The 19,190-nt window shown below is 32.3% G+C and overlaps 2 protein-coding genes across 5 annotated transcripts in view; one reads left to right on the forward strand and one right to left on the reverse strand.

Annotated features, from left to right (window-relative positions):
* Nucleotides 1–10,465, forward strand: part of Atf3 (Activating transcription factor 3) — a 51,304-nt gene extending 40,839 nt beyond the window's left edge. The window contains exons 3-6 of the mRNA XM_090104073.1: nucleotides 593–682; nucleotides 4,773–4,928; nucleotides 7,295–7,453; nucleotides 7,620–10,465. Coding sequence (XP_089960199.1) covers nucleotides 593–682; nucleotides 4,773–4,928; nucleotides 7,295–7,453; nucleotides 7,620–8,156 — 942 coding nt within the window. The 3' untranslated portion in view covers nucleotides 8,157–10,465. The remainder of the gene's footprint in view (nucleotides 1–592; nucleotides 683–4,772; nucleotides 4,929–7,294; nucleotides 7,454–7,619) is intronic.
* A 318-nt stretch (nucleotides 10,466–10,783) lies between these two features.
* Nucleotides 10,784–19,187, reverse strand: Tip60 (Histone acetyltransferase Tip60). 4 transcript variants are annotated; one of them, XM_090104076.1, is made up of 14 exons: nucleotides 19,067–19,187; nucleotides 18,866–18,992; nucleotides 17,905–18,057; nucleotides 17,376–17,504; nucleotides 16,617–16,780; nucleotides 16,009–16,203; nucleotides 15,067–15,150; nucleotides 14,751–14,952; nucleotides 14,200–14,322; nucleotides 13,474–13,636; nucleotides 12,657–12,765; nucleotides 12,180–12,283; nucleotides 11,816–11,856; nucleotides 10,784–10,896 (listed from the first exon to the last, which is right to left on the reverse strand). In XM_090104076.1, the coding sequence occupies exons 1-13, from the start codon at nucleotides 19,109–19,111 to the stop codon at nucleotides 11,850–11,852; spliced, it is 1,605 nt and encodes a 534-aa protein (XP_089960202.1). In that variant the 5' UTR covers nucleotides 19,112–19,187; the 3' UTR covers nucleotides 10,784–10,896; nucleotides 11,816–11,849. The 4 variants fall into 4 exon arrangements, with proteins under 4 accessions (XP_089960202.1, XP_089960201.1, XP_089960204.1 ...); XM_090104075.1 differs by having other exon boundaries at nucleotides 12,180–12,295; XM_090104078.1 differs by lacking the exon at nucleotides 17,376–17,504 and having other exon boundaries at nucleotides 12,180–12,295; nucleotides 17,929–18,057.
* Between the last annotated feature and the right edge of the window lie 3 nt (nucleotides 19,188–19,190).

The raw sequence follows: 19,190 nt of genomic DNA on the forward strand, positions 1-19,190 counted from the left end.
ATGCAAAATAAGTTGATTCCTTGCCAAGTATCGGATGCCACGTAACGCCACGTGACGGATCCACAACATTGGATAAGCAGTCTGCACTTGAGCAGTCAGAACTGCATCAGACCTCGTGGTGCCGATCTCCCATCCAGTTATCAGTATTTACAAATCATATAAATACCTACGTTCATGTACACAGGATTATCGCTGCGTTCATGAATGAAGCGCTGATTATAATACGTACGGTGAATTCAGAGCGTGAAATGACAATAGACAAAGGAACGATTACTTATTTATCTGATGTGACACATTTTGCATAATGGGCAGTGGGATTTGTTACTATTTTCATTAAGTGCCGCTGCCTTTTATAATTTAATCCTACGTGAGCAGAATGTTTTGTAGTCACAGCTCGCAAAACATTAATTGAATGTATTTTACAGTGTTTTTGTAAATTCGTTATTGTTTCTATAGAGATACACTAATTTAGAGAATAATAAATACTCAATAATAAGTTTCACTAAAAATAATTAAACTCTCATCATAAAATAAGACAGGTCTTCCCCCTTTTACTGATTTATTTAAAATTTGTTTCTTCTTCTAATTGCAGAGCATAAGCGGGAATGACTCTAACTCATCCATGTCCAATGGCTCGTCAGCCACTTCACCAGCCTCTTCTACTCCACCGAGTATACAAAAGGTAATAAGCATTTAATTGTATGAATATATTATAGTTCTTTGTGAATATTGAAATGAATTACATTTTATTTGCAAGTCATTCTATTCGATAAGATTTTTAACGAATGCACAGTATTGGTTACTTTTATATGGTACCGTTATCATAATTATTGTAGTCAGTTTAATTTATTTATATGTCATTTATTCTATATTTTTCTGAATAAGTGCATGTAGGGGAGAGCGGGGATGAAAGTCACATTTTTATCTTTTTTTATGTAACTTCCAAAATACGTTGTTTAGGAATGATATTTGTATACCAAAAGATAGTGTAATTATTCTGTTACAAAATAAATAAACGTATTTTTGTGTAATATTATCAGTTGTAGAAATATTTTGTATTTTCACTCTAAAGAAAAATGTGACTTATAACCCCGGGTCAGGCATGGTTGTCACAATGCCTAGGGTAGGTAGTCACGTACTAAATAACAGGCAATTTATAAATAGAAAGTCACACTTTGGTCTTATAATTTTACGGAATAATTTTTAATTAAGAACTCTTAACCAAATGAAACCGTGTCTACGGTCTTTATTTCAGTCTGAATATTAATCAATCACAATTTTAGCAAACAATAATAATCGTGAGTCAATATAGAGTCATCAAGGACAGATGGACTTCCAGCAGGTTTGTTAGGGTGATTTTCCGGTGTTGATTGAAAATTTACGGCTAAAACAAACAACCTCAAAACGCAATTAAAGTCATCTCGCATACAGGGGGCTGGTTGATAGGTGACAACCAGCCCCCGAAAATTTGTGACAACGAGCCCCATAACACGTTTTATGAAAATAAAATTGAAAATAAATTCCGATCAATGAATATCTAAAAAACTATACTACGATATTATAAAACACATTTCATCATCATCAAATGAACTGAAAGATTATTACTGTAAAACAAGAACGTATAATTACGAGGTTCGACACAGCAGCACAAAAATTTACTTTTGCTGTGCGAAAACAATAAACACGTGTGAGGCCCTCACGGCAGATCGGAGCGGTCTGACGCGAAGTTGGGACAGCGTTTTCACTGTATCGCTCTTGCCACGCTGTTCAACAGACTTATTCGATAGTTCAGTTTTGTGTTAAGACCGCTGTGACAAACAACCCGTGAGACAACCAAACCCGGTCTCCCCTAGGTATTTCATGAATAATACACATGAATTTATAAATGACGTCATAAACTGTTTTATTTAAATAAATTATCCAATACATAAATCAATACAACATTTTAGATCATGTAAATAACAATAAGATAAAAATGAAAAATGATATGAAGATAAGATACTTGATATGGAAGTTAATGCAATTGCTGTGTTGAGTTATTTATCATTATAAAAGTGCATAACTGATATTAAAAATGTACTTAACACATTAATGACACGACTAAATCCGCACTTATCAATACAGAAACTTTTCCCGTTGATTAAAAGGTCGGAAATATTAACAGTGTATAATTTATTATATTAGATATGTTGATACCTATTGGTTTCGATTTGTGTGCGTATTTGAGTGAAGAATTTGTTATTGGATCTTCTAAAAGAATGTATCTAGGTACCTAGGTACATGAAGAAGAAAGAACCAACTTTTTTATAGTGATTAATAGCCTTCCATGAAATGTGTTATACAAGCATATCCCTTCAGATATACCTAGTAACTGACCGGAGACATAAAGTATATTTAATTTAGCTCTTTAAATTTTGTTTAGCTTATCAGTTTACGCAATATTGATAAACAATAAAGTCACGCCTTAGTCGCTCATGGCATATCAACTAGTAAGCCCCGCCCATTGCTAAAGCCTGTCATTTATACGAGTATGTGATAACATGAAACCTTATCGAATATTTGGCATCATAATATAGCAGTAAAGTCCTTTCTCATTATCTAAGATATACAACTTTGAAAAATAATGTATAATAAATGTAAGAATTTCATAATTCTTGACATTTTACATAGAGGCTAGAAACATCTATAAATTAAATCAACATTACGTCGCGTTGATTTAGTGGCACTTATATATTATATTATTGAGAAATCTTAAAGGCAATTAGGTGCCTATGTATTTTAAAAGCTATAAAAGCTAAGCTAAGCAACAAACAGCCCTTTTATGGTGAACTAAGACGCACTAAACAATACAATAATGATTATCATAACGAAGTAGGTACTTTGTTTTCAGTCTGAAAATCAATCAATTACAAAAATTGCTTCCCATTCAATTAAGTTCTATCGACGATAACAACTATTATTTTTTCATACAAATCCCAGACAATAAGCGGATGTTATAAATGTGAGAAAAATATACACATTACTGATTCAATACCTAGTGGTTAAATTGCGATTGCATATTATGTTAATGTTGCCGGCGTAATTATTAATTTGCTTTTAATTTAAAAAAAACTTCGAGCGAGAATCTCAATTATTTTTACATTAATTACCTACTAAAATAATCTCTGCTGGAGTTTACGTAAAATCTTTAAATGTTTTTAATGGCAGGATTTTAAATTGTATAATACTGTTAATTAATAAAATGTTTTTAATAGTTATTGTAATTGTTTCTTAATTGCAATAAGCTGTGGGCTAATGCGGCGATTACACCTAACGAGTACAGTGGCGAGTCAGTGTCCTCGGCCGAGTGCTCGGTTGGTATAAACACTTCAACGAGTGCTCGGCCGAGTACTCGGCCGAGAAGAGCGGCGAGACAGTCACTAGAATCCCAATTTGTTTACTCGGCCGAGTACCCACTCGCTATCCCACTCGGCCGGTATAAACACGCACTCGTCGCGTCACTCGGCCACTCGCCACTCGTTCGTTTTGTCATTGTATTTTTTCAAAGAATTATTATTAAAGTGAAACTTTTATTACATCGTCTCAAACTTTTTGGTCTGTGTAGCGCATGTCGCGTGTATCGCGGCTGCCGAGTAGGTGTACATACTCGGCAGCCGCGATACACGCGACATGCGCTACACAAAGCAGTGTTCGGAACCGTTCGAACAGTTTCACTTTTACCGTGGTTTCATAAAACCACACATCATTTTTTTTTTATTTATTATTTCTAATAAATCCCACAATTCGTTAATAATATCTGGTAACAGCCGATTTAAAACCCGTTTAAATTCTTTTTTTTTCGATCCATTGCAGACGTCCGCGTCGTGATCAAAACTGAACTGACTCGCCACTAGTGAAATACGTGTAAACACCCACTCGGTTCGGCAACTGTCTCGGCCGAGAGCGTATTTACTGACTCGCCACTGTACTCGTTAGGTGTAATCAGCGCATAAGGCTAGCTTCCTCTGTAAACTACAAATGTGAACACATGTATGGCCTTCATAATTATTCAATCAAGGTGAAGTAATAATGAATCATAATAAAAAAATAGTCACGATGTTTACTTTAAGTGTAACTTAATAGTGACTTGAAGACAAATTGATCGATCAAGTCATATTGAATTAATTCCGAAATCCAATGTAGGTACAAATTGGTTGAAAGCATGAGTCGTTAGATAAATAGTGTGTTATGTAAAACTTTGATTGATATTTAATGTTCTTCACCTCCAAAATATTAGGTAACCTTGTCTAGTACTTATAAAAAGTATTAACATGTGTATGTTTTTACGAAATAAATAATCTGCGTAGTTTTGGATAGTGTCGCAAGCTGCTCGAACTTAAATAGCTATATGGAAAATTACTATAATAAATTTAAAATTAGTAAACAAAAGATAACTTCAATATACCTGACCGCATGTTTTGCGTTCAAACAAATATACAGGTATACCTATATAATATAGGTATACTAAGTATAGAGTCCAGAGAACCATTAAATTCCCTAGAATGATTGCAAAACTTATCAGGCAGAATTATCATACCTAATACACAAACAAATGTTGTCCACACATTGTAATGCTAATGCATGTGTTTGTTACGGACAAAACAAATGCTCTACAATCTACAAGATCCCAATCAATCACAACTGCATAATACAACATACAACTATCATTATTATTTCTCACACATTATAACGAAGCTATAATCTCGATTTACGACGGACGATATCTTTTACAGACGTGTTCGGAATTAATAAAGGCTGGCTTGAAGTTGTCGATAGAGTCAAAGCGGAAGATGTCCGGCAGCGACACGGATGGCGGCATGAAACGGATGAAAAAGGAGGAAAGTGACGACGACTATGATAGCAGTCATACACAGCCGCCGAAGAATGAGGTGAGATGCTTTATACTTGTACTTTTAAACTACCCTTTTGGCTCGGTTCAAAAATCGAGTGTGAACAAGTGATGATATTTGCACCGAATTTCTAAAACTTTGACACTTAAATAATGAGTAGGATATTAAGTGGGTAGGTAGGTATTTTGCTAAATCTAATAAGAAGGCGAATCCGCTAAATCTTTACCTGATACTTTTAATCCAATACGTTAATAAAAAACGTTAGTCAACGCTTCAATTTTTTATTTGTAGAGACGATATGATAATGTTTTACGATTGGTATATTCTACTTTATTTTTCATTTGGGACTATCCATTAACTAAACACACAAAAGCTGCACCCTACGACGACCCAATTTCGTAACTCTGTCATAAAATAATTTTAATCGATTTATATCATATTTCTTTAATGGTACAAAAGTCGAAAGGAATAAGGAAGAAAAGGGAGCTCCTATTATGTAAGCTCCTTTAAAACAAGTTACCTTATATTGCTATTAATTACATAATATTCAAGACGATTTTCATAGCTTCGATTTGTGAATTTACGACTTTAATCCTCTCAGACGTCCATATGCTTCAAAGTAATAAAATATTTACGGTTTTTTTATAATTCTCACTAATCCCTATAAAACCATTGCTGATCACGTTTTGATAGATCGTTTCATAAATCAAATCTTTGCCTTTATCGACCTCCAATGATATTAATTAAAATTAACATATTTCGTCATCCCAGTAATAATTATCAATCAAAGTATCAATCATTGATAAACACTTATTTTTATTTGTCAAATAACATACAAACATATATTGATCGAAATAAAATGTGGTTGCTTGTGAAGAAACTTGAAATATTTACTTAACCACTTGAGTTAAAAATATTTGCAAACCTTGTGACCTGCAAAAATTACAATTGTCGCCTCCATATTTGTTGACGGTAATTCTGTATGGCTATTAAAACATCAGGATAGTAATAATCATATTTTTTCATCAAATTTATCGCTTCCTCACATATGGGAGGTCGAGTAATAAATCGCACGTGATGTATGAAAATTAAAATTTAGCGGTAGCTTACTGACGTAGATTCATTAGTTATAAATTTTGTTTTAAAACTAGATAACGTTCCAACCTTCCTTTTCCAATTAATTCATTAAAACCACGATTGTTTTGAGTTAAAACATGTTTTTTCGTCACAATTGCTATATAGGTTAGCGACGCGTGGGAAAAAATGTGACTGATGTGTTTTTTAACTGCTTGCCGCGAACGTTATAATTAAAGCTCTGTAATATATAACCCAAAAACAAAAAAAACAATACGAATAACAAACGTTTTTAAGTGCATATTACCTGCACTTAAAAAAGGTCCTAACCTCTTTGCTTTCTCACGTAATTTACCTAACGAACTATACTCGATGCAGGAAATGAGAAAGTGTTCCTAATGAGGCGCATGCATTTCAATTGTAACCATAGAATTTCTATTAACTTTTATGACTGCCACCCAGTTTACTAGGAAGAGCATCGAGTAACAGGGATTGCAAATCGTATCTAAACTAACCTTTATGGGGACTGTCGCAGCATTATAATTCAACGGCTTTATTGAAGTTTTATGGGTTTACAAAGAAGGCTGGCATTGCAAATGCGCTGTAGTCGTGACTTAACTTCCTGATGGACGCGTAGCATGAATGTTGCAAATAAAGCCGAAACGTGAGGGATTATAGTGCATCGCTAATAAAGTATAATTCGATATAGTCAATAGGAAGTAGGGATTAGAGATGGTAATATATTTTATTATACACAAACACGATAAGATAGATACGAGGATTTATTATCAGTACATTGACACACATTACAATGTTTTTCCTTAACTTATCTTTCAAGTTACGAATGCGAAAAAGCGTATCGGCGTTGATAACAAAGTATAGAATTTGCTGCATCTGAAAAACTGATCTATTCACATTTATCTGAAAATCATCTCTTACCCCGACCTTGACCAATTTATTTAAAATAAGCGTAAAGATATTCGTTTTCACGGTTGGCGACTATACATTTCTTATTTAAATAGCTGTTATGCAATGCAGTTTGCATATGAATATTACGATAAATTCTTGCACTTGAATAAAATAAATAGTTATTTCGCAAGAAGTCACGGATTAAGTATTTAAGAATCTTTTCTCGTTATTTATTCCGGATTTACTCTCAAGACGATATACCTACTTAAATTACTTTACTCATGTTTTAGACACGTCTTTAATACCTATATTTTAATATGCGATCCCACTTAGGTACAATAATAACGATATCTCCTCGTCTTCTTTCTTTTGTTTTCATATTTCTTAGATAATATTTAACAATTTCATCCTACATTTTCCAGTTAACACCCGAAGACGAAGAGCGTAGACGTCGCAGAAGAGAACGGAACAAAATAGCAGCGACCAAGTGCAGGATGAAGAAGCGGGAACGGACTGTGAATCTTGTGAACGAGAGCGAAGTACTGGAGAACCAGAATATTGACCTCAAAGCGCAACTTAAGGTATGTACTGCGTGATTCTTATATCATAAAACAAGTTTGAGTAAAATTTTGATATTGTACGAAGCAAGTACGAAATAAAAACCTATAACAAAACGACTATTTTATACTGTCTGTGTTTGTTTGTTGAATATTTCGTTAACTTTAATATTACATATTTTCTTTTCAGGATTTGGAGGTGCAGAAACGACAGCTCATGGATATGTTATCCGTCCACGCGGCGTCATGTCTCAAGAACAATTCCAACCGAACGTCTCCAACGACGTCGTACAACATGCTGCGATCTTTCGAATCCCCAACAACATTCCCCGTCAACTTCGACGCTCACTCACCTTACATTAGACCCGAATCTGCCAACATCCTCGCTTCCAGCTACACGTGCGTCACACCACTCAACGGGAATTCTTCCATAGACAGCATGTCCCCTCTAGACTCTACTTACATCGCACCCCAAACCATAGACGTCGATTACAGCAGACCAGACAGTGTCCTCAGTCTTCCGCCCACTTCCGACGCAAACTACATCACCACTGACGGATACTTGCCCAAAGCTACCAACATCCTCGGCCCCATTGAACAGGAAGCCGAGTACTATGACTCCGAACTGAATTACAACGTCTCAAGCCAACAATGCCACACTTACCCCGGCACTATTCAAGACGCTCAAACGAAACTCAACAATCTTAACGACGGCTGTTTAGTTTAGCCGAAGGGTAAGTATCTCTCCGTCGGGTCCAAAATTTACTTTCGACATGTATACGTATTTAGATCTTGAATAATTCGAAATGTTCATCAGTCTTCACATCGTTTCGCTTCCAATTCTGTGATTAAAAATTTATTGGTTGTTTATGTTGAAATTATAGTTGACGAAGGGATTATTTCGAAACGAAATTGTATGTCTACTGTGTAGAACAACAACGTAGAATAGTGCGGTGCCCGTTAGCTCTTTGGATTGAAATTTCATTAAAATTAAACAGTTGAGCCCCGAGAGCCCCAACACGGCTCTCATTATATTCAATATACATATTTTATTTGTGTTTACAAAGTGTTGTGAAAATAATTTTGAGTCACCGTTGTCAAATAACATTAAACTGTGTAACAGTTTCCTTAGTTAGATACACGTACATAATATTTAATTAAGTTGTTTTACTCTAACATTACCGCATCGTTATAAGTTCTATAATTTTGCTTTGATCTGTACAAAATATTTATTAAAGTTTAAGATCTGATTATCATTACGCACTAAGATGTCGGGTATTTTGAATATCCCCATTTAGCCGCCATAAGTCTAGTCGACTTTCGACACCAAATACACAAAACATCACATGATATCTTCCAGTACAATACAAATAGAATACCTCCTGTTGAAATTCCAAAAGTATATTTTATGTTACAGAAATTATTTTCACAGATTATAAAGGGATATATTACCGTATTGTGTAAGATTGCATAGTTTAAGACGCTTTAACTCAGAGTAAGAAGTGATATATTGTAATGAATTAATATAACTTGTTATAACTAATTACTCTATAAATTTTATGATATTCAGCTTTTATATTTCTCAGCTATTTGACACAAAGTGTCCCACTTAAATCTATCGTAAGTGCCTATATTTATTTGTTACTTGGTAATTGATATATTTTCTTCTTGACATTTTAATTGTATCGTATGTTAAAAATTTAAAATTAATTAATATTAAGAAGTTTTAAAAATGTATTTGAGCTATTCTATAATTATTACTAATGAGAAATGACATAATATGGATATGATATTTTTTGAAATAATATTTAGTTAACATTTTACATAATATTTGCAAGAAAGGTGAGAAATAACTCCAGTACAATACAGTAATTATAAAAACTATTATGGCAACCAATGTCGATTTTACCAGGTGATCAATAGTAAAGTTTATAAAAAAATATGCCTTTATCATCCCTGATGATCTACTTTACATCAACGCACATAAAATAAATATGCAGAAGAATTTTATAACATTAAATGTATTTTTATTATGATCCATATTCGATGTAAGTTATAGCTGGTTGCCTTAGACAGACCGTGCCTTTTACCAGTGAACCTAGTCTAACGACTGCTGGCAGTGACAATCGAAGCAGTCAGTCGCGCAAGCATTTATTTTTATAGATTTGTGATAATCTAGAATAAAGCATCTTCGGCACAAATCAAATCTTTATATTTTAATAAGAAATTACGCCTCTGCTTAATTTAACGTAGGATTTACATAGAGTTATAGAGTAACCGTTAATGTTCTGTTATTTATGGTATGCTATCAAAATGTATGCTTAATCTGTGGTTATTAAAGTGTGGGTGATTTGACCTCAAAGTAATCTTTCGTTGAGATTGTCTTTAGAAGGTTCGTTTATTGTGTTAGGGTAGCATTGATAACAATATTAAAAATTAAATACGATTCAAATCTTTAACAGTACATATTTATGTAATATTTGTAACAACAGAATATATTTTCATTTATGTATTTTTAATTTTTCTATAAAAATAAGTTACAAATGAACTGCGTATTTTAATTTTAAATGGAAAGTACATGCGTGAATTTGAAGAATTAAAAGAAATGTTAACTTTAAACATATCTGTATTGATATAAATTGTATAAAGTACTGGTTTTATGATTTTATTTTATGTTTTAACGAAGAAGCAAGACTATCAGATATATTTTGTATTATAAGACATATAATATATTTAACATTTGAACCATGTCACAAAAAAGTGTGCTTATCTTAAAAGTGTAAATAAATAATAATTTCAACGAGAATGTACCAATCACTGTGAAACACACTATATTTATATTATTGAAGATTTTATATAACTGTGTATTACCTTTTAAAATTTGGAATAAGTTGGAGTTGTTGCTATAAATTTTATAATTAGACATTGTAAGTGTTGAACATCACTTGTACCTGCTTCTTGATTATAAATATTTTGACAATCGAAGCAAAATTACTGTGCTTATTTACTTAAAAATAAATCATATATTGCATATTATATTTTGTTTTATTTCCTTTACATCACTACTACAAATCAATGAAACCTAAACAACAGACTACCTCTCATGAAGCTATGGTCTTCATATTATAGAGAAATGCATAATAAAATAAAAAGAAATTATTATAGTAGCGATAAGTATATCGATATTTAGATAAGTACTATAACTACTTATATAGAGCAAAAGCTCTATGGAAACTTATTACTAACTAATGAAAGTTACTTATGAGAGGAATAATATATGTAGTAATATATCCAGTTAACAATAATATTGGCGTGTAATTATTGATGGTATAGATTTACAATAAAACGTAAGCATTACTTAAACGAACATATTTATTTAATATCACAATAAAAATATAATACAATAAATTGTACAATTTCCAGAGAACATAGCTTCGGTTCAAAATGTGTTCGTGCAGATTTCTCACCTACAAATAAAAATAAAATAATTAATACATTTTGTATTGATTTAATAATTATTGCCCATACATAAAAATATGAAAGAGTACAATTTATATGACGAGAAAAAATTCATGATGCGTAAGCAATAACCCAGCTTAAAATATTAAATAATGGTTAGTAGAAAAAGGTTGCTAATTTCACCTTAAACATTCAAGCTTAATAATTTCAGTGCGAATGTTAGTTATTTCTGATAAATTAAAAACTGGTTGTCCCTTTCTGCAAAACACAGACTTCATTTATTAGAGCGAGAAAGATTGCATCTGAATCTACCAAGTAAAAGATAATAATCAACGCTTGCGAGCTATCTCTTTCCAATGAATTATATTTCTATACAACAGAAAGAGACATACAGATGGTTGAACTGTAAATGATTGTGTTAAATAGATGATTATAAAAATGAATGGGTTAAAGGTGAATATAAATGATTAATTAAAAATAATGGTGAGAATATTTGTATGAATTATACACAATGATGTAATGACGCCCAAAGCCATTATTAGCGTGTTAGTGGTCAATCAGCTTAAGTGGTAACTGAAGCATACTAACTATCGAATCGTTATGAAGCTTTGTAATAGGTAATATTTTCTACTTCTTTTCTTATAGTTGTTATTCAGATTGATTCTTATCCTACGAGGGATTGAAATAATTTTATTCAAAATCATAATAATGCGAAAACAACAGAATAGAATCTAAAAAAATAGAAAACTTTATGGACAATATAAGTATGTACATAATTTTAGGTATTTATAAGAACCAAAGAGTAAATTAATGAAAAAATAATAATAAAGATCGTTCGATACGAATAATTAGTATGCCATGTGATATAAAGCTTTGTACATAATAAATATTCAATACATATTTTGTTAGAAACAAAATGAATCATACGTGTACGAAGCCCGATATACTCGCTGTCGTAACTTCAAACACTGGTGACAAAAGAAAAAAAATTATACCTTTATAAAAAATAACCTGAACAAAATGAAAATCTGCATGACATTAGTTTATCAATAACATATGTTTAAACAATAAATAAAAGCTTTATAATGGGCCCTTTTCACAATGGGCAGCGTTGGGCGAGTAGAGGCAATCACGATAGAGGGCCTAAATGTTTATAATCGGCCGTTATTGTAGATGTTTATTCATAATCGCCATAGTGGCGGCAAACATCGACGATCATTTGTTGGGCCAACACTGCCCATTGCGAAAGGCCCCATAAGGAAATAGTATTATTTGTTGACAATCGACATACCACTTGGCTCGCTTTGACCAATCTTTGGGCGTCCAATGCAAGCATTTCGGGTCTATCCTTAACAATTTCTTCTCCATCGCTTTTTGATGTTGATGTATTGTTTCCTGAAATAAATTCTGATAAATAGGCCCTTGTGGATAAGTCACAAATATTAACATTTTTTTTTTCGGTACGAGGATGAAATGAAATGTTTAGAATTGTGAATATCATTTATTTTTGTATAAGAAATAAAAATAATGGCCAAATACAATATCAAGTTTATATTTTTTTATACTTTTACTAAATCAACACGCATAACACTTACCCTCTGCTAAAATACAATAACAACGACAGATATTTATAAAATCACTAATTAAAACATTTATAATGGCTTTTTTTTAAGATTAAGTTGTTAAAAAATTCCATAATATCCAAATATTCACTAGTCAAATATTTAATTATCGTATTTGTATAAAAAAATAGGAAAATGGATCTTACCTGATTAACTGATATTATATATTGGCCCTTGTAATAATTAATTAGATTTAAATTTTGCAATGTGCTGATAACATCCTCCTTCTTTATGCTAGTCAATTCACATATTTCACTGAAATAAAAATAACAAAAATCTTAAAATGATTGTTTCTTAAAATTGTATGAAATACAAATGTATCGATTGATGATAATAATCAACGTGTAAGATTTTAAATATTTTGATAAAAGATAATATTAAGATCGATCCGAAAATATAAATTTGTATTCTTGAAGATATAATCTTTCTCCGAGATCGCAATCTGAATAGCTTACAATTTTTAATGTAATAAAACTAGTTTCGTAGCGAATAACAAAGCTCGATCTTATCATATTCATTTTCGATTGTATATTCATTTATTAACTTAAATCTTGAAAAACACTACCTATTTTCTGCACATATTTTATACCCAGTACCTTTTCTAAATTAAATTATCATGTCACATTACAATTACATATTTAGTTTAAGTCACATCTCCTGCACTGCTATAAAATAAATGGCATAATCACTACATAGTATAAAACAAAGTCGCTTTCTCTGTCCCTATGTATGCTTAAATCTTTAAAACTAACCAACGGATTTTGATGCGGTTATTTTAATAGATAGAAAGGTTTTAGTATTATATAATATGTCGTAGGCAAATTGTATTATTTCGCCGTTTACAAAAGCTCGGCATTTTGTAATTTTTTGATTTATTCATTACTTACTAGCTTCCCGCCCGCGGCTTTGCCCGCTTTGTCTAAAACCCAACAAGTTATAATATATATGTCGCAGGCAACTTACTTTATAGTAATAACAGGTTTCTCATTTTCACCAATCGGCTTGATGCTTATCAATATATCAAGTATAGTCTGAGCCCAATAACTTCTGTACGATAATAGGCCAAGATCCGACAGTGGTTTTTCCGGAGACCCTGTTTTACCTTCAAACTTTGATAATTCATAACCTGCAAAATACAAAAAAAAAAACATGAAAATCTGTAATAATCATTTTCAAGTACTAATTTATTTTATATTGACAACAATAAAAGTAACTTTATATAATGTGCAATTAAGATGTGGTCTTCAATCATTATTTAACGAGATATACAATCACCAACACACAAATATGCTCACAAAAACTCTATGCATTGTAAATCCGACTTTAATTCATGCTAATAAGGTTGAATTTATTTTGCGCATATTTATAGCTAGAATAGATCCGTCTTTTTTATTTTGTGGATACACCTTTAAATTGTGCTAATAAACTAAATTTTGCTCTATCACGACGACCTTTTGACGAGAATTTTAACAATTCGATTTGAGGACACTTAAATTTATTTTTGTATATGATTGTGTATCTTGTTGTTTTTATATAAGGATGGAAATGGTATTATTATTTTTAAAATACGTGATTCGTAGTCATGATTGGATGGAATTTGACTCTTATGTACTTTGATATTATAAGCAAATGAAAAAGTAGTACCCCCCTACAGTTTTATATGCCTTTTTATCTATTTAAAATACTTACTAAACTCTATTAACAAGGTTCCGTAACCTTTCCTCTGATACGGAGGTAAAGTCAATATACAAGCGACATTGTAGTCTTCTGTGCTCTCTTTTTCCTTTGAAAAGTACCCTACTATGTGAAAACCTGTAAATATAAAATAACATAATAATAGGGTATATTAAATGAAGTCACTTACACACTTTGTGTCGTTCTGCAACTAGATAATAATATAATTATATGATAATTACTAGCGTCCCGCCCCGGCTTCGCCCGTGGTACATATGAAAAATAGATGTTGGCCGATTCTCAGACTTACCCGATATGCACAGAAAATTTCATGAGAATCGGTCCACCCGTTTCGGAGGAGTATGCAGACTAACATTGTGACACGAGAATTTTATATATAAGATATAACTTAAGAAATATGTCGCATGTATTTTTCAATCATTCGATTTAAAAAATATTCACAGGGCAGGCGATAGGACAAGAAAAGATAAACACTCTATTATTACTTGTGATAAGAGAATTCTATATATTAGATAGATTAAATAAAATTTCCGTTTAAAACATACCTCTCGTATCAAAATCTGTCATAACATAAAACAGAAAGGGATCCGTGTCATAATACAATGTCTTGTGGTCAAGGAACAGTTTCGCCAATAAACATAGATTTTGTGCGTACGTTTTGTTTTTCCTGCCATCTATTTCAAAGAATGATATGCTTCCTTTTCTGTATATTTCGTTGCCAGGTGGATGTTTTAGTTTACACTTTATCTGGAAAAAAAAATAAGGGTACTTATAAAATTGTGTAAAAAAATTCTATTTCTTTTAACTACTCATTTTTTTTCATTTAAGTACTTATATATTTATTTTCAAGTCAAAACTTACTAAGTGACGTTCTAAACACTTTTTACTCTTCCTATATTTCAAGCAGAATTCACAAATATAAATACAAGGTAGGTTCACCATTTCCTGAAATAAAAAATACAACATTTTATAACAATGATAATAATCAATCGTTAGTTCATTTTTTGTGGAAAAATTTCTAAACATCCTTTGAAATTTTTTAAATATTTTGCTTTCGCGGGCGTGGCTAGACTAGCGCAGCTAATTTGTGGGCGTGACTACCGCTGGCTAACGAGCCACTCGCTACAATCTTTTACAACACATTTATTGAAGTGAAAACTTCTTTAGCGGCGTTGAGCACTTTTTCTGTAATGGGTATAAAATCTTAAACTCGCGTCAGCACACGTGACCTGATCGAAAAAGCGTAAGACGGATGGATATATAAGTTTTCACTTCTGCCGGCCCTCCCCGAGTGCAACCCGTCTTTTTTTTTGAAGTGAAAACTTCTTTAGCGGCGTTGGGTATAAAATCTTAAACTCGCGTCAGGACACGTGGCCTGATCGAAAAACATTGAGATAATATTAATATGGAGACGACACCGCCTACATCACTTATGTTCCACTCAACATACGCCATGTGGCGTATGTTGAGCGGTTTTTTTTAATGGTTTTAAAGTGAAACGCATCAAATATGCCTTCGTGTGTGTTACGATATTGCACAAATAATACAAATAATACGGAAAAGTGCAAAGGAATAACTTTCATCGGTAAGTACCTAACTATATAATAAATTTTAATAAAAAACTTAGAGCAAAAATATGGCGCACAGATTTTGTTCGTGGTGTCTCCTCCATACGTAGTAATATTATCTCAATGTCGAAAAAGCGTTTTTTTTTAGCCCTTATATTCCATGCGTAACTCGTAAGACGGATACCATTCCAAAATATCAAACATGCTGAACGTTATTTTTTTTTGCTCATCCCACCTGCGGGTACGGCGCGAAGTACCAGGGCCGGATCCTGTTTCGGCCCAGCTCGATCATCTCGATGTTCTTCATACGCGTTACCACATCATCGTGCCCGTGGGCGAGCATACTGCCCGACTGCCGTGGGCGAGTCGTGGGCGTGGCTGTGCCGCTCAGTGTGGGCTCACCGCCGTCTAACGAGTCGCTCGCTTCTGTCTGTTGATGGAATAAATAGATTTTTAAAGACGAATAATACTTTAGGAATTAAAAGACAGACAAAACAACAATATAATAATAATTAATAATGTAAAGCTAATAAAGGTTTTGTTTGCTTCAAAAATAATTTTTGTGTTATCTAGGCCATGTATCTATTAACTATATTATAAAATGAAATTCAGGCTATAATACATTTTACTACGACTTACGGCCAATAGGAGCGAACAAGCAATAAAAAAATTGGGACACAAAAAATTTTGTTAAGGATGAAACAGAAACATACATAATTGTGTAATTATCTTAGTTAACCTTTTATAAATCAGGGAGTCATATGGCCATTCTGATACAAATCACTCAAACACCTTCCATATCCTTCCACTACATTAATGTTATAAAAACCCAATCCCACTCACAGTGACGTCATTCTCCAATGAATTCGCTTTCCGTTTTCTGTTCATCTTTTTCTGCAGCGCCGCAGCCAATACAGCACCACCATTAACCAGCGATGAGGAGTCCTGGCCAAGGGTCGGGCTGGCCGGTCTGGAGATGAGCTGACGAGGCTCTCCCGTTGGAACAGCTATAAATATATCTTTCTTTTTAATATAGTGCTATTGCTTAACCTGGTAAACAAAGAAGAGGCATAATTTTCGGCCTTTCTTTGTTTTTTAACAAACTTTTAATCTTGAACATGGGATTCTGTAAATAGTTATTTAAAAGAAATGATAGCATAATCTAAAATAATAAAAAAGAGAGATTTAGAAAGTTTGTAATAGATAGGGAAGTTATAAGCCCGAACCGAAAGCCTTCTTTTCTCCTTGATTTTGTTAACCCAATTAGAAAAGCAAAAAGAATTAGTAAGTGTATTACAAAATCAAATTTTGTTACATTGTGATATAAAATAAAATAAACATTTCTATTTTTTTTTTAACTTCAGCTTTCTATAAATTAAAAACATCTGGTGAAAAGTATCTATTCAAAAAAATATTTATTTTAAAAGTAAAAAAAAATCATCTATTTGCTAAATTTTTCAAAGCTTCAAGCATGTTATTAGTGTGAAAAAAAAAATCATATAATCTAAACTGTATTGTATATTTTAAACACCATATTTAACTCATGGCAATAAATGTTCATGAATATGCTAATGACGTTAATGTATAAAAAAATTCACATACCAGGTGCAAGTTTTTGTGAGGAGCCATTGAGTGCAGTGTTAGTATGACTTTTCTCTGCTAATTTTGGTGGGATTTGATGGGTTTCTCTAGTGCTATGTGACTTCTGTGGTTCGTTGCAGACATTGTCATCTAGAGGGGAAAAATGTTATACCATATAATGAAGTGTTTTAAAACGATTGAAATTACATCCACCAAAGCCAAGGAAAAGTGAAATTTTTAGTGAGTATGGTAATATAGGAAATCTAATACTACATTCATGCTTTATGTAAAAATATACAATTTACACTTAAGTAAATTTTATATAGTTGCAAAAATTTCAAAAATATAAATCACGGGAACAAAAAAAAAACAATACAAAATTAAGCCATTCCTCAATTAACATGTAACTCAAATGAATTTCAAAACATCAAAATCAATAATCAATAAAAAAATAATAAAATTGCAATACACACAGTTCTACTAAATTGCACTATTTGGTAGTGAAAATAATTAAAATTATAATCTACACAAGTAGCGAAAACACACATACTAATAAAACTAGGCATCACGCCACCTCCAGATCCTATATGTGTCTTCTTTGGAGTTGTAGTGCCGCCAGTGGGAGCGCCATCTCTCCGCGGAAATTGAACCTTTCTTGTGTCGAGCCATGATTCCTCCACCCACTCGTCCAATCTTTTATTAACTAAAACAGATTTAATTAATATATAAATAAAAATATAATAGCAATTAATTAATATTTCAGAACAATTATCACATATGGCACAATCTGATCCTGTACTAAGCTTGTGCCATTGTTTTGGTATCCAAATGGCTGACATACCATAGTACATACTTAATGTATAATTTTAAAATACTTATATATATATAATATTATATTATAATACTTATAAATACTTATATAGATAATTAACACCCAGACACAGAGCAAACATTAGTAATTCATCACACAAATATTTGCCCTCGGTGGGAATCTAACCCACAACCCCTGGCTTCGAAGGCCGGGTTGCTACGAACTAAGCCAACCAGTTAGTCAGTTTGCTTTATTTGTTCATCTTTCACATTAATATAGCAGTAAAGTGTGTGATTTATCAAAATCAATTTACCCGTTATTATACAATGCTTTGACGATTCCTATTATTTGTTCCATGTCATGATTGCTATGCTACATGACTTTCATGTGAACCTGGACTATAGAACTCAACATTATTAAAATCAGATGGGCAGTTTTTAAATACTTTTATTTTTGTAAAATTTTTCAACAAATTGTAATGGTAATAATGTAGGTAATAATTGTAATGTAAATACCTATGGATCTATAAAATATATCTTTTATGTGAAACTCAAAGCATATAAAATGATTATTAGCTTTTGTAGGAAAAAAAACATAAATATTGTGTTTTGTGTTTTATGTATAATTCTTGTGTATAAAAACATGTATTGATGCAAAAATAGTGTTTAATAATTGATTATAAATTATAAATATTACTTACAGTCTACATAATGTACATAGTATCCTCTTTGTCCATGAATTTCCTTAATACTTATTATTTCAGCTAGGGGCCAATCGTCCCCGCCTTGCATTCGAACTGGTAATCGACATCCTTCCACCAACGATGCCTAGGATACATCACAATTGTTAGCCAACCTTGCACGAAGATTTTATATTAATATTATAATTTGAAAATTCATACCGTAGAATCACAAAATGTAGTGACTTCGTCTTCATTTTCAGTCATATCCTCAGGATTTACGCATAAAAACAACGCTAACAATCAGCCAAACGTTTGCATCAAGAGTACTGCTGACAGTCACATT

Source organism: Colias eurytheme, chromosome 7 (assembly GCF_061535395.1).
Source record: "Colias eurytheme isolate Ceu_HAF_F1 chromosome 7, ilColEury1 Martin Lab GWU primary, whole genome shotgun sequence".
Lineage (NCBI taxonomy): Eukaryota > Metazoa > Arthropoda > Insecta > Lepidoptera > Pieridae > Colias > Colias eurytheme.

Coding starts and splice junctions, on each gene's coding strand:
- Tip60 (XM_090104075.1), bottom strand. CDS start 19,111: ATGACTGAAAATGAAGACGAAGTCACTACATTTTGTGATTCTACG. Junction 16,204..16,616: donor CATTGGAGAATGACGTCACT/GTGAGTGGGATT, acceptor TTCCATCAACAG/ACAGAAGCGAGCGACTCGTT. Junction 12,766..13,473: donor AAACCTGTTATTACTATAAA/GTAAGTTGCCTG, acceptor TTTTTATTTCAG/TGAAATATGTGAATTGACTA.